The 15305-nt window shown below is 36.5% G+C and overlaps 1 protein-coding gene across 6 annotated transcripts in view; it reads right to left on the reverse strand.

The window, feature by feature from the left end:
* The window catches only part of TFPI (tissue factor pathway inhibitor), a 38919-nt gene that overhangs the window by 11824 nt on the left and 11790 nt on the right, over positions 1–15305 (reverse strand). For all 6 annotated transcript variants that reach the window (XM_034429155.3, XM_060688060.2, XM_060688061.2 and 3 more), the window contains 4 exons: positions 14080–14199; positions 5852–6052; positions 2642–2680; positions 286–462 (listed from right to left, as the gene is read on the reverse strand). In XM_034429155.3, coding sequence (XP_034285046.2) covers positions 286–462; positions 2642–2680; positions 5852–6052; positions 14080–14194 — 532 coding nt within the window. In that variant the 5' untranslated portion in view covers positions 14195–14199. The remainder of the gene's footprint in view (positions 1–285; positions 463–2641; positions 2681–5851; positions 6053–14079; positions 14200–15305) is intronic.

Raw genomic sequence — 15305 nt, forward strand, 5'->3', positions numbered from 1 at the left:
GGCTAAATTTTAAACCCCCAGAAATTTAAAACCCAATTTAAAATTGTTATGTTGATAGCCCAGCCTGGCGGAACAACAGGGTCTTGAGTGCACAACGAAACACCCGGAGGTCGGAGATCTTACGTATTTCCGGGGGCAGTTCATTCCACGGGGCTGGGGCTCCCACAGAGAAGGAATCTAGCAACAGTTGTTTTCTAAAAAAAGATCTGGAAGGACAGAGGCTCTCTATTCCTGCCTTACACCAACAGGCACTGAGAGATGCAGTTAAGTACCAGCTCCACTTACCTCTGTCATGGCAGGTATTTTGGCATTCTTGCAAAGATTTAAAGTTGTTTTGGTTTCCCAGGCAACCTCCATATTGGAATTTTTCACACTGCTGTGACTCTTTGTTGTAGAAATACCTGGAAATTAATCCTCGGCAGACACCAGGGTCATTTTCCAAAAGGCAAAAGGACGGCTTTTCTGTGAATTAGGATTTTTTCAGGAAGGAAAATAACAGTCATTTTTTCCACTGTTATTGTTATTGATTCCTCTTAACTTCATTATAAAATCATTCAGTTCTAACTAAAGTTAAATGCTACTCAGTCCCATTGACTTCAGGAGAAAGATTTAGGAAATCCTTCAATACTCTAGTTTTATAGGTGGAAGATTTTTGTATATCCAGAATGTGAAACATAATGTAATTGTAGTGTATTATCCATAGTAGTTGTCTAGGGACTAGCTATATACTCTACTTTGGTTTGCAAATAATATGGCTGATTCAGTTTCCATAATAGCCATAACTGAGATGGAATGTGATGAGTTTCACAGGCCGGGTTTATTCTGATATTTTCAGCCACAGTTAGGCAATAGCCCTCAAGAGAGTGGTAAACCTTTGATGCCGCCATAATATTTAATATTTAATTTCAGAGTCCAGATGGCCTCAATTTTTCAAAAAGGTAATCTATGACAGAAAATGTCTCCCACAAAAATATGAGATTTGTATCTTTTTTCTTCCTTCCTTATACTCAGTTGTCAGGCTTAAACTCAGCTATATTTACATAGTCTTCAAGCGTATGCTACAAAAATGATCTCACCCCAATGATGAAAGTAAGAACAGCTGCTACGACTTCTAATGAAGCTGGAAATTGGACAATAGTTTGAAAACCTTGGTCCAAAAGATTTCATAATGATAACTCGGCTAAATTTGTCAATTAAACATCCGACTTCTCATTCTGTTATTTATTTACAAATTTTATATCCTGCCTTTCCTTCAGGAGCTCCAGGTGGCATAAATATATACCACTCCTTCCTTCCACTTTTCATGCCAACAACACTGCTATGAATCAGGTTGGGCTGAGAGAATAATTGGTCCAAAGTTACCTAGCGATCTCTTGTATGTTTTTACCATCTTAATTGTTTTATATTGTTATTTTATGATGTTTTAAGCAGCCCACAGTCGTTTGACAATGAGATGGATGCCATATGAATTTAATAAATAAATGCATATCTGGGGATAGATCTGAACTTGCTTCTGCCACTTTTAATCCAACAGTTTACGCACTATATCTATGTTAGTCTAATTACAGTGAAATGCTCTCCATCATTACATTTTAACCTCAAACTTTAAACCTAAGGGGCCAAACTTAATTTTTGGTAATATGGGAAGAAATTAAGTCTATTTCAGGATGAACCAAACTTATTGTTAGTGGCATTCAGAGCAGTGGTGGGTTGCTCCCAGTTTGGTTCAGTTCTATAGAACTGGTAATAAAACCAATGGGAGGCTCCGCCCACCCACCACGACATCATCATGGGTGATCTGTGCATGCATAGAAGCACGTGCACGCATGCGGTCCCATCACGAACCAGTAGTAAAGGTACGTAGAACCCACCCCTGATTCAGAGGTCTTACTGCTTGATCCCTATATCTCCTAAGAAAGATTAGATAGCACTGTCCTTTGTCAGTTTTTGGATAAAGAAATTAATGTCTGAAATGAAATCAACTTTAATGCAATTCTTCCAAAACTGTGGATTGTTATGGGTAAAAATTTTCTTCTGAATAATAAAAAATAATAATAAAAAAAGAATCTGTCTTGCAACTTATTGATTCTAATTCTCATGCCACTGCTTTCCTATTGCTTTGATTGGTTTCAATGGATTTCAAGATAATGGTACTTTTTACAATCAAGATATTCATGTGCAATGCAAAGAAGACAGCCACTTAAAACCTAATTAACTAAGGATAATTGAGTTGATGTGATATGAACACTAATAATTTATCTTGGCAATGTTCACTTCTCATTCATTATTCATTTTACAATACAAACTTAATTGTGATACAATTATATTACATTATACATTGTAAATTATAAGTTAAAAATTATTGTACTGCATTGTACTATTAATATGAAGCTCTCCAAAATCAAACACCAGAAATAAAAATGATCTCATTTTTGAGCCCCTCGCCTTCTTACAGATGAAAGAAACATTTTAAAAAATTATAGTTATTGTTTGCTATGATAAGTACAACAATCTTATAAGCTAATAAGAACTTTGGACATTTGAGTAAAATCTGTATAGTAACTTAACCCAGCCACATTTCTGTTGGGAAATTATTTCTTAATACTGAGAGATAACAAAACACAATGAAACAGTAAGTTACCATTCTTAAGTCTTGATTTCTTTATCTTCGCTGGCACATCTGTAATGGAACAGATAATTTTAAACTAGATCTAGAAATGTAACAGTAAAAGTCTTCATATGAGCATAATCTTTCTCTCTCTAATATAGATTGATATATACAGTATAATATATATGAATATAATTTGTAGAGGTGTGTTCATGTGTATAGTTTTTGAAATATAGATGATGATAGCACTAGCAATGGCATTTAGACTTGTATGCCGCTTCACAGTGCTTTACAGCCCTCTCTAAACAATAAGAGTCAGCATATTGCCCCCACAATCTGGGTTCTCATTTTACCTTGGAAGGATAGAAGCCTGATGATGATGATGATTTCTTTTGAATAGAAACATCCTGTGGAGGTTAGTTTTCAATTTTTTCCTTTGCTTCTCAAAATTTGCACATCATAGTTATTTTTTAAAAAAATGTAGATTTACTTTGTCATTGCCGCATCTATGTAGAACTCCTTTCTTTCAGAAATATCAAAAATGAAGCTGCCAAGCCATTAATGTCATTGTTGGACTATACATGTTCCTCTGAATACATTAACTTTATGTATTTATTAAATATATATATGCCACTCATCTCGCAGTGCGAGCTGACACTGAGCAGCTAATATACTTTAACATACTGATATCAAGAATTTTAAAAAAATCAGAATAAAAATCAAGAAAGTCACATATATAGTGCTGGGGATGATAACTCACAATTCACATATCAATGGCCTGTGCAACATCCTGGCCCAGCATCAGGAGGAAAAGTTAGGTCTAAAGGCCAGGAGGATCAGGGCCATCTGAATCTGTGATTGTGGGGGGGGGGGAGGGGGGCAGGCGGGGAAATGCTGTTCTACAAGACAGCCAGAGCCACAGAGTTCCTGAGTTCTATAAAATAAAACTCTTTAATAGATGGCACTTGTAACATGTCAACTCAGTCCAATCTGGATGGGCAGGCTGAGATAATTGAGAGATAGTACCAACAAACTCTGCTGAAAACGATGAAGTCTGATAAAATAAATGTACACAAAGCATCTAAACTAATTTCAGCAACTAGACAAGCAATTGGCAATTCCCAGTGTTCTAGTAATCAAAGTTATAAGTTATACATGTTGCAGAGCATATGAACATCTTATAAGCATGATTCTTTTTCAAATCTTATAAATGTACTGACACATATTTTTTTCAGATGCATCAGAAAATGTAACTGACATCTTTTTCATTTCCAAATTCAGAGGGACTTTCTGAAGTTTTGTTTTCCATGGGTATTTATTATGGGTATTTATTTATTATCTGTCAAATTTAGGTACTGCCAGTGGTGGGTTGCTCCTGGTTCGGTCTGGTTCTTGAGAACCGGTAGTAAGCTCTGCCCACCCGCCACAATGTCATCACTGATGATCTGCGCATGCACAGAAGCTTCTTCGCATGTGAGCGAAACGCACTCCCGTTGCAAACCAGTAGTAAAGGTAAGTAGAACCCATCCCTGGGCACTGCCCAACTCCCAGAGTGACTCTGGTGATATACGGTTAAAAGCACAAAAGCCATATAAAAATACAATGCATTAATAAAAGAGCCAGATAAAAACAAGAATAAAATAAGTTAGAAGTTAAAAAGTGTGTATGGGGGGTGGGGGGAGAGACTTTTAGGTTCCAGGGTTGCGTATTGCTCAGTGAGCCCTATTTGAGTTGGCAGAGGTCTTCAAATTCCTTCAAAAGGCCAGGAGAATGATAGCCCACCTCACTTCTGAAGGGAGAATATTCCAGAAGATGGGAGAAATGGAAGAGAGGCTCTTTTCCTGGACCCCCTTCATTCTTTAAATGAAAGGCTCTATAACATACCTTCCCTGCCTGCATGATGATGTCACCTTCCTTCTAATTTTAAGAGGACTTTCAATTTTCTTGGAGATTAAGGCTGAGGGGCATGATTTAAGCCTTTTTCCCTTGGAGACTGAGGTCTTATTTCGTCATCTGACTTTTGTTATGTTTGAATTAAACACTTTTCCTTACACTGCATTTATGCACCCTTAAACATGCACCTGGGGCCCTGACTGGTTTGGCTTCTCCAGGTCAGCATACAAATTCATGATGTTTATTATACTTGCCCACTGCAGTGCTCTTTTCACTTGCCTTGACTGAGTTAAGTAAGATTGTTTTTTTCTGGCAGAAAGATTTATTAAAAGTTGCAGCTTGGGATTTTCTTAACCAGCCAGCTATTTGATAGTACTTTTCTCTGCTGGAGACTCTGGAATAACTAAATCCCTGCTGAATTAACTTCTTGGTTATAAGATATATTTCCCACTTGGACTTTTAGTATATACAGGGATAACTTGTTTTATTGCGCTTCACTTTATTACACTTCACACTTAGTGTGAGGTTTTTTTTTCAAGATCCTCCACCAGCAAAAAGATTATGACTTGCTGAAGGCTCAGATGATTAGCATTTTTTAGCAATAAAATATTTTTTAATTAAAGTATGTGCATTGGTTTTCTTTTTCAGACATACTATTGCACACTTAATAGACCATAGTATAGTGTAAATATCACATTTATACAGACTGGGAAACCAAAACATTTGTGTGATTTGCTTTACTGCAATATTTGCTTTATTCCGGTGGTCTGGAACCACATCTGCAATATCTCTGAAGTATGTATTATTAAACCTGGATAACAATTGCTTTATGTATATAGTGTTAGTACTGACTGAAGTTTAAAACATGGAAATTGCCCAGAACATCAAATTTACATCTGTTGGAATGTGGGTTAAGTTGATGGATACCTAGGACTTAATGTTCATTTTGCCTGGTGAAAATGAGATATGGAACTTACTATTCAAAATACTTTTTCAAAGTTTTATATTTATCATTGAATTAGTTTTAATTCCAAGAACGACCAGAGTTCAGGTGTATAAAGATGTTTCACATGAACATGGCACCAAATTTAATTTGTGATGTCTCTAGGAATGGCTGTAATCACTGACATTTTGGGAAACTACAAGAATAGAGCGAGTTGGATCAATGATCTAATTTGGTACAACGCTGTTTCCTATATTCATGTATATATTTGTATAAATTCTGCAGGTAACCCAGTAGTACATAATATGACAATCTGATAAATTGTCCAAAGAATTGGCTTTCGCCTGAGACTTAAAAAGAAGTGTTTCTTTTGAAAAAGAAAGAATTGTAGCAAGGAATATACTGACCTTTCACGACACACTTTTCTTGACATTCGTCTAGGGTTAAAAAGTTGTTTTCATTGCCTTGACATCCACCAAAGTTGAAAAGTTCACAGTGGTGGGTATGGATGTTGAAATGATAGCGGGTGTGCAGGGCTTTACAGGGACCAGAATCAGCTTTCAAGGCACAGATTGACATGCCTAGTATGAGTGGGGATGAATTGAGACCTGAAAGAAGGTAAATAACAGTATTCCATAATAATGCCTGCTATAATATGCACAGTATAACAGCCAAATGCATTTGAAGGAATCTAAACATGATGTATCATATATATTCAGTTCTTTTTCCAAGAGCTAGAATGAGAATGTCTGTAAAATATTCCCTTTGGTCCAACACTACATTTCAGTTTGTGTGTGTGTGTGTGTGTGTGTGTGTGTGTGTGTGTGTACACGTGCACCTTCAAGTCAGTGTAGACTTCTGATGACTGCCTGGACTAGTCCCTGTAGGCTTTCTTTTTAATGCCTTTATTATTTTTATAAATAATAATTGAACAACACAATACTCCTTTCTCCTTCTATTTTTCTTTAGTAAAGTTTTATTTATCCTTGTCTCCTTGGAACTAAAAGAGAGTGATTGACCCAAAGTGACCCATTTGGTTTCATTTCTAAGGCAGGATTGGACATATCCTAGTTTATAACCTGGTACCCTAATCACTGCATCAAACTGGTTTTCATTCTTTATGTATGGAGTACCATTATACCCTAAAATCAAGTGAGTTTGTGTGATCGCCCTGGGAATAAAATAACCACAAACAATTTACTTGTAACTGTCATTCATATAGAATCTGGCAGCATCATAAAGTAAAACTTTTCTACTGGATGTAAAACTCTTGAATCTAAAATCTAGATTTTAGTTTATTTAGTGGAAAGGAAGCACTTGCTTAGTCTGGCATTTAGTCTGCAATCTGAATTTTATTTATTCCTTGATCCACATTTACTTTAGAACAGAATTTGCTCTTGATAAAAGCAGATGAAAATCCTGACCTTCTGTCCCTTTGTCCAGACAGATTAGGAATCCATTCTGACAATAGGTAAAGGTAAAGGTTCCCCTTGCACATATGTGCTAGTCGTTCCCGACTCTAGGGGGTGTTGCTCATCTCCGTTTCAAAGCAGAAGAGCCAGTGCTGTCCGAAGATGTCTCTGTGGTCATGTGGCCGGCATGACTAAACACCAAAGGCGCACGGAACACTGTTACCTTCCCACCAAAGGTAGTCCCTATTTTTCTACTTGCATTTTTTACGTGCTTTTGAACTGCTAGGTTGGCAGAAGCTAGGACAAGTAACGGGAGCTCACCCTGTTACACGGCACTAGGGATTCGAATCGCTGAACTGCCAACCTTTTGATCCACAAGCTCAGTGTCTTAGCCACTGAGCTACCGCATCCCTTCCATTCTGACAATACTCCAGCTTTTAAAAAATGCCATGAGGTTACCCATCTAAAGCAAGAACCCAGTAAAAATTGACTCTGGGTTTTCCTGCATCAGCCAGTTGCCAGCTTGCTTGCAAGATAAAGCTGGGAACAGTACTATCAGCTACTCAGCTATGCACAAGCGCCTCTGAGTCCAGCTTGTAACCCCACTTATATTTGCTGTTTGGGGGAGGCTGCATATAGTAGAGTTTGTAAAGTCCTTCACTATGCCTATCCCATAAATAAATATACCCTGTTTCCCCAAAAATAAGACATTCCCTGATAATAAGCCCAATCGGGCTTTTGAGTGCATGCGCTAAAATAAGCCCCCCCTGAAAATAAGCTCTCCCCAAAAATATTTAAATGCATGCGCAGCCGGTCCCTGCCATTTCCTCTGGTTTCCTCCACGCGCCCCAAAATAACAAGACCTGCCCCAAAATAAGGCCAAGCACTTATTTCAGGGTTCAAAAAATATAAAACAGGGTCTTCTTTTCGGGGAAACACAGTATTGGTAGCTAGTTCCAACATAGTTTTTCAAGAGCACTAGAAAAAATAAAGATACCTTACCAAATGCACCAGTGGAATGAAAAAGGTTTCATTTGCTTAAAACTGCTGGCCATACACTGGGAGCTTATCAAGACATAGGAAGAGCCTAAAACCTCTTTTCCTGGATGGCAGGTCAACGATTCCATTTTTCTTACTATGACATTCTTTATATAACTATTCTTTATAGTATACTAAAAGCTTTCTTTTTGTAAATTTAAGGATCATGTAGCTCTTTCAACTTTGCTTATTATTATTATTATTATTATTATTATTATTATTATTATTATTATTTAAATTGCTTTCCTCTCCATTGAAAGCGTAATTACTATGCTTATTATTGTAGGATGTAATTATAAAAAGAAACAAGAATATCACTGACGATGAACAAACTGCTGAAAAGTAGGTTCAATGGTACAATATTTTTTCACTTGCAAGTTAGCATGAAAAAGGACTGAATGTTTATATACTACATATAGCATACATTGTCTATATATGTTTATATTATTACAAAGTTCAATATTAGTTTATCTTTTAAATGACACTATAATATTTTATCTATATATCCCTATATAGCTTCATTCAAACATTTGACTATGTATTATTGAGACTTAAAGAGGCATAACATAATCTCTAGGGGGCAGCATCTGCCTAGAAATTATACATCCAAGAGCCATTAATTCCCTGGAAGTTACAAAACTGAAGTGTCACGCACACTGTTCATTTATTCATTTCCTTTGAAGATTACAAATGACAAATTACCACATCTTAATATCATACAGATCTATATTTTTTTTAAAAAAGATGAGATAAGATGTAATCAGTGTTTAAGGGTTCTATTCTTTTAAAGGATATCCATTGAAGCCACCCCTTTTTTTCAAACTGCTTGGCAGCCTTTTACTGCAAATGCAAAATATGGAAAACATGAGTACACATCTGTGGACAGAGATCCTTTAATTCCAATTATTTTCTTCCTTGCAGTTGCTATCAGTTTAGATCAGCAGCCCCCAATCTTTTGGGCAACAGGGACTGGTTTCATGGAGAGAGGTTTTTCCATGGACCAGTGGGGTGGTGGTTTTGTGTGCTGCCTGCATCCCGTGGATGGGGCTTTGCTTGTTTGTGCGTACCAGTTTCTGGCATGCCATGGACCGGCACCGGTCCATCAACTGGGGAACCCCTGGTTTAGATCATTCCTATCTGTCAATGGGGATGGTTATGATTGGAGCCAGAAAACCTCTCCATCCCCAAAAAAGGCCAGGCCAGATTGGGAGAGGCCTAAAGCTGATGCTCCATCTGTGGCTGCAATGCCTCTCTCTTTTCCTCTGCTCTGACCAGGGAGGAAGATGAGAGTATAAATTGTTTAGTAGAAAGGATGGGACACTGAGAAGAAGGGCAGGGAGAAGGAAGCCATGAACAATGGGAAATTAGTGATATCTATCATGTATAATTGGGAAAAAGGAAATTCTTTTTTAAAAAAAATCTCAACAATTATTAATTAATGTCATTTAGACATTAAAAACCTGAACACACAATCAAATTTGGATTCACTATATTCCTGTGAAAATGTCTATGTGTACATGTGGGGTGGGTGGATATTGTATCTATTTTGCTTACTGAGTCTGTTGTTGAATCATCTTTTTGTGGTTCACCACAGTTAACTTGGGTTTTTCCCGTATGACACTTATTATCTTATAGTGACCTTGACTGACATGGCAATGACTTTGTATAAAACAGTTTGGAGGGGTTCTCATTATCTGAGTGCCCTGTCAGTCTGGCAAAGTCAATGATTTTACATTATTATTACTGCAAAACATGCCTCATTTTTATTAAGTGGAATCCAATGATATTGTTCTTTAGTGGAAAAACTGTTTTCTATACACCAAAAGGCTATTTGCAGTTTAGCAGAAAACTCAATCTGAGCTGAATAAACTCAAATCAAAGGCAAGGTCTTCTGTTCTCAAGAGCTTTTGTAGCCCCTTAGAAATATATTCCATTTTCCACATTTGGAGTTTTTAATAGTTAACACATTCCCAATAAATGGGGCAATTGCACACAGTACTCGGAAGTTTCCATTAGTTTTTACGAGTATAATAATTTACACAGAAGGAAGAGAATTAATAGGTTTTTTTTCATCCAAGGATCTGTTCTTTTGTTTGATTCTTGGCATATCTTGGCATCTTAGTTTCCTTCTGCTTTGTGTTCAGGGGAAGAAAAAGAAGAGAAAGCAGCTTCTCTCTGCCTCACTAAGGTAACTCCAGATAGTGAAATCTGTGAGTATGAAGTAGAATTTTTCTTTAATTTCCTGGTGATGTATTTTTTTTCTCCAAAGAACTCAGAAGCAATATATTGGAACAAATATGTCAAAACACTGGAGATTAATTTTACCATTTGATGGAAGTTCTCCTAATCTTTCATCCAAAACTATATTTAGACTAGTTTTATTGGCCCCCTAAGGCACAAAGAGTATGCTTACTCTTAGCCATTCTGGGAATGACAAAAAAACAACATCCTAGTATTGGTCATTATTTATACACCGTGTGAAGTGCAGCTGTCTTTGTTTCTATTTCAAACATTAGAGATTTCCTTTTTGGAATCAAAGACTTCTAAACATATGGGAGAACCAAGAGGTCAATATTTCCTCAGTAATAAAAATATACCGGACTTGGACTTCTTCCTAGCAAAGATACTTGCTGAATTGCAGAAATTCTGCAGGAAACACACTACTGCGTGTCATACTCAGCTGGGCTCATTCTAGCAGGATAGAAGTGAGGGTGGAACAGTATATTTGAACTTTTTCCTCCATACGTGACAGTTCTCCATCACAAGATCAACTACGTTAGTTTCAACAAGAGGACAACACATACACATACACACTTCTCCCAAGGAGGTTTCCACAGCAGCTGGGAAGTAGTAATAAGGTCAGACTGCCTTTGTGGTCCTTGGAGAGGAACACACAACATATCCTGTGCTGCTTGGGATGCTTCATCAGCAACCACAGGATTTCAATATAAAATGTTTCCAGTGAATACAGCAGGAAGAAAGTAAACCAGAGGGGAAAAAATGTGGGGGAGATGGACAAAAGCAGACAATTTAAAGAAATAGCAGTCTCAGAATGGACTGTTCACAAAAAACCAAAAACAAAAAAACCCAAAATGATGGCTAACTAGAGCTATAATTGGTAGGTCAACCTCTTTATTGCCTGCAAATTTCTTTAAAACCCCCTCCCCCCAATCTTGAAAGATGGAGCTGCCAAGATAGATGGCAGCCAAGTACAAATGGCATCCATGTCCTGCTCTTCAGGAGGAGTTTATGGTAGACCTGTAATTACGTGTTACACTAACCTGTTTCAATTCCTATTTGCTTTTCTCTTAGAGCTGACCGATGACTAACAGAAAAAGGGTTGCAAAAATAAACACAAAAATAAACACAAAAAGCAAAAGAAGTAAGGTGATAATAGCAAATAAGTAGATTTTTGTATTTACATAGGTTTGTTTACCCACTAGTGCCTTGGGGATTAACTTCATGCCCATAAAGAGAAATGTCCCTCTTATTCATGGATGGGCTAAAATACAAGAGAGGATTCAATTTATGAAAGGGAGGTGAGATTTTTTTACCCATTTGTCTCTTCCCTTGTTCCCATTCTTCCAGAATGATTTTCCAGAATGGAACAGGAGAACGCCAAGAGTTCTAACGGAAAAGCAATTGTAGAAACCACACTCAGGATGATACAAGTTCCAAGAAATTCAGAATACAGCCTATCCTTGTTGAATTTGAATGTTGAATGTTCCTGCAGTTGAAATTGATGTCCCAACTTATCCTCTGAATTCAGTAGGAACTAGAATGACAGCCATAAACTGGATATAATGGAATAAACTCATCATATCATTTCTCACAATTCTGGGAAAGGTGGGGAAAGAAAATTTGATACAGTATTTTTCTGAAGACTAAAAAAACGTTTTGGTTCCAGTTTCCCATCAAATGCCTGAAACCTGATTTCGTTTGTCTTTATAAGATTTAACATGTGTTCTTTGTTTTAAGTGGTATGGCAAGGAACAGACTCCAATATACCGAGAACAATGTACTGAGAACTGAGAAAGGCAAAACATTAAATGTATTTAATTTACACTAAATGTAAACTATTATATTTAAAGTTTATTTGTTTTTAATATTCCTGTGTTCTTAACCTTTTCCAAGGGATGTGTAGTTAATGAGAAAAGTAATTTGGGTCATTTATTAAATGTCCCTTAAAGCTAGATAAAGTTCTGGTAAAGGTTAAGCTAAGCCAAGTCAAATTTATTGCAAAACAGTGACACAGAAAACAGCTTAATGTATAGTATAGTACAGTACAGTACAGTATAGTACAGTACAGTATAGTATAGAACAGTACAGTATTCGTATAGCACAGTACAGCACAGCATTACCTAACCTAACCTAACCTAACCTAACCTAACCTAACCTAACCTAACCTAACCTAACCTAACCTAACCTAACCTAACCTAACCTAACCTAACCTAGAAGATTTACAGAAGATTCTATTTAGCCGAGGGGCTAAATCACTCAGTTTTTGCGCCTCATATTTTTCCCTCTTATACTTATCCCATTTTGCACTGGGCTCAGTTATTAATATATAATAATACTTAAAGAAAGATATATAAAATATGGAGAAGAATTTATTTCAAAAAAGATGTTTCAAATAAAAGGTTTGATAATTTTGTATTGAAATAATTAATTTTTTTCAATTTTGTATTGAAATAAGAATTATTATCATTGAAAGTTGTATTATTCTACTATGTATATATCTTCAAATCAGTCTGGATAGTTGTCATCTTGTTTTAAAAGTGGTTTTTGTTGCTTTTTTCCCTTGAACTGAGGATAGGGATTGATCCAACCTCACCTAACTGGCTTTGGGCATAAAGGAAGTCTGAAACTCACAGCATGTTTGTTTGTTTACAAATAATCCAAGATGGCAAACATAGCTACTATTCCTTCTGCCTCCTATTTCTCCAACAACAACCACCCTGTGTTGTGTGTTGGGCTGAGAGAGAATGACTAGCCCAAGCCCCAAGGTCACCCAGCTGGTTTTCAGGCCTAAGGTAGGACTAGAATTCACAGCCTCTTGATTTCTAGGCCAGTACCTTCACCACTACACCAAACTGACTCTCCTTATTTCTTACTCCTACTAAAATGAGCCTCATGCATGTAGGTTTTGTTAAGTGAGGTTTTTTTTACTAACCCAAATCAAATTTCCTTGCAGAATATGACAACTCTTTAATTCTACAATCATAACTAAATGATCACCTATTTATGATAAGCTGACTTGACAGGAAAAAATATTCAGTACTCTTTCCTATGGCTGATTGTTCTGTTGTCTCCCAAGTGAAATGCTTCGTGTCTATATATTCTATTTATATTCTATTTATACAGTTCATCCATCACAAGACTCTGTTCAAATTATTCTTGTTGATGAGCATTATCAAGGCAAAACAGCTTGTCGCATTGAGAGAAAATGAGTCTCTTTTTTGTCCCCATCATAAGCTTGATTTGACAACTTGCCACCCACCCAACACCCACGCCTGCTAAAAGCTTTTCCTGCTAGACAAGCTGAATCTCCAAGCAGTGATGCTAATAAGTTATGGACTTTCACCCTTTACAAGAAAGAGGCAGTTTCAATGGCTGTGACTCATTCCCTTCAGGAAATGCATCTTTCAAGAGATACGTTACTGGACATAATTAATACGCCAGGATCCTCCTTACAATCGAGTTTTAAAGCTTATTTTTTTAATAGGAACTGTCTGGGTTATTAAAATATTGCAATAGTGAGGGGGATTAATGCCAAAGATGGAAACTCTTTTGTTTTTAACTACATTACCTTTTTAAAACATTTCTTCTGTATTTACATTATCTTTGAATTTCAGACCTCAAATAAATTGCCGTAATTAATTTATACTTTTAGTTTAGATAAAATATGCTTTGAAATTAGGTTTGCTGCTAAAAGGGTATTTTGTGAAAAGTACATTCGAAATCATACATATGAATGGATGAAATTGCAGACTAATTGCAAATTAAGACAGAACAGGCTCATGAATGATAACCAGTGGAATTCAATCAGGACTGAAAATATTATTACCCATTCATCTTGAAAATGCATACCACAATTAGGAATTGCATTAAATACGGCCTGTTAAACCAGGACATTTTATTTCTCTGTACTGTAGCTTTGTGAGAATAAATAAAAGAGCACTTACCAATAATCTCTGCATATTCCTCATTCTCTGAAGCTGCAGTCCCATCGCAAAGGACAAATTGGGAGAGAAGATACAAGGTGGCAGTTACAAACATATTGATCCTCCTTCCATTCATCTTTTCTAAACAAGCAAAAATAAATAAACTTTAGTACAGAAGACAAGGAACAAGAGAGCTTTGAAACATCCTTCCTTCCACTGCCAAGGAAAAAAGGTTTTATAGGTGTTACAGTTCAATTCACATCATCATCCAGAAGGCAAAGAGAAAAAAGGGCCTGGATACAAAGGCTTACTTATTATGATGCCTGTGTTAATGCATAGGCCTGAGCACCAGAGTTATTGAAGCGTAACTCAAAAATATGGTTCACCCTGAGGAGAAGTTGAAAAGCTTGCCCCTGCTTATCCTGAAGAATACTGAGTCTAAAGAAATGGGTTTTGGAGTTTAATCAAATGAGATAAATCCTAACAAATTAAACGGGTTGAATTAGCATCAGTTTCTCTATTTTTTCTTATATTTGGCCTGATTGATTGTTGCCAATTCATGGTGAATTATGCATTCTGGGCGCTCTCTATTAATCCTGGAATTGGCAAAGCATTATATTGGCATGAAATTTCCTCGCCCCACTGCTAATTCCTATTTCACCTATGTTTTAAGTTCCTGCAGTCCCTTCCATCCAAAGTAATGTATAATGTAATCTATTATTTAATACATTTTAATACATTTACATCTCCCCTGAATAAAGGGGGACTTATATTTATTTAATACCAGTTAAGGGCTGTATAAGGACCACAATTTAAGGAAAAAAATAAGATTAAGATTAAATGCAAAAAACACCAAATTAATGATAACAGGTACAACAACCAGACTTACCATTGTCTTTATGATTATTTATTAGTTTTATGCTTATTGTAAGCCACCAGATTTGCTTAAGATGGGTGGCCATATACATCTTAATTGGCAATGAAGACAGGATGGACAGCTTCTGCTTTTTAGGATCAACTATAAAGTATAAATGAATCAGCTGTTATGAAATATAGCCCAGACTAGCACTTGATAGAATAGACCTGAGAAAAGATTCAGGGATGCCTCTATATTTGCAAAGATCAGAATTTTGCAGGCAATGTGAGGTTCTGTCAAAAAGAAAGAAGCAGAACAGAAGGAGCATTGAGGCTTTTAGACTTGGTGTTGGAAAAGACTCCATAGAATACCATAGACAGCAGCTATAAGA

The sequence above is a fragment of the Pantherophis guttatus genome, chromosome 1, assembly GCF_059756535.1.
Source record: "Pantherophis guttatus breed Tessera chromosome 1, ASM5975653v1, whole genome shotgun sequence".
Taxonomy (NCBI): domain Eukaryota; kingdom Metazoa; phylum Chordata; class Lepidosauria; order Squamata; family Colubridae; genus Pantherophis; species Pantherophis guttatus.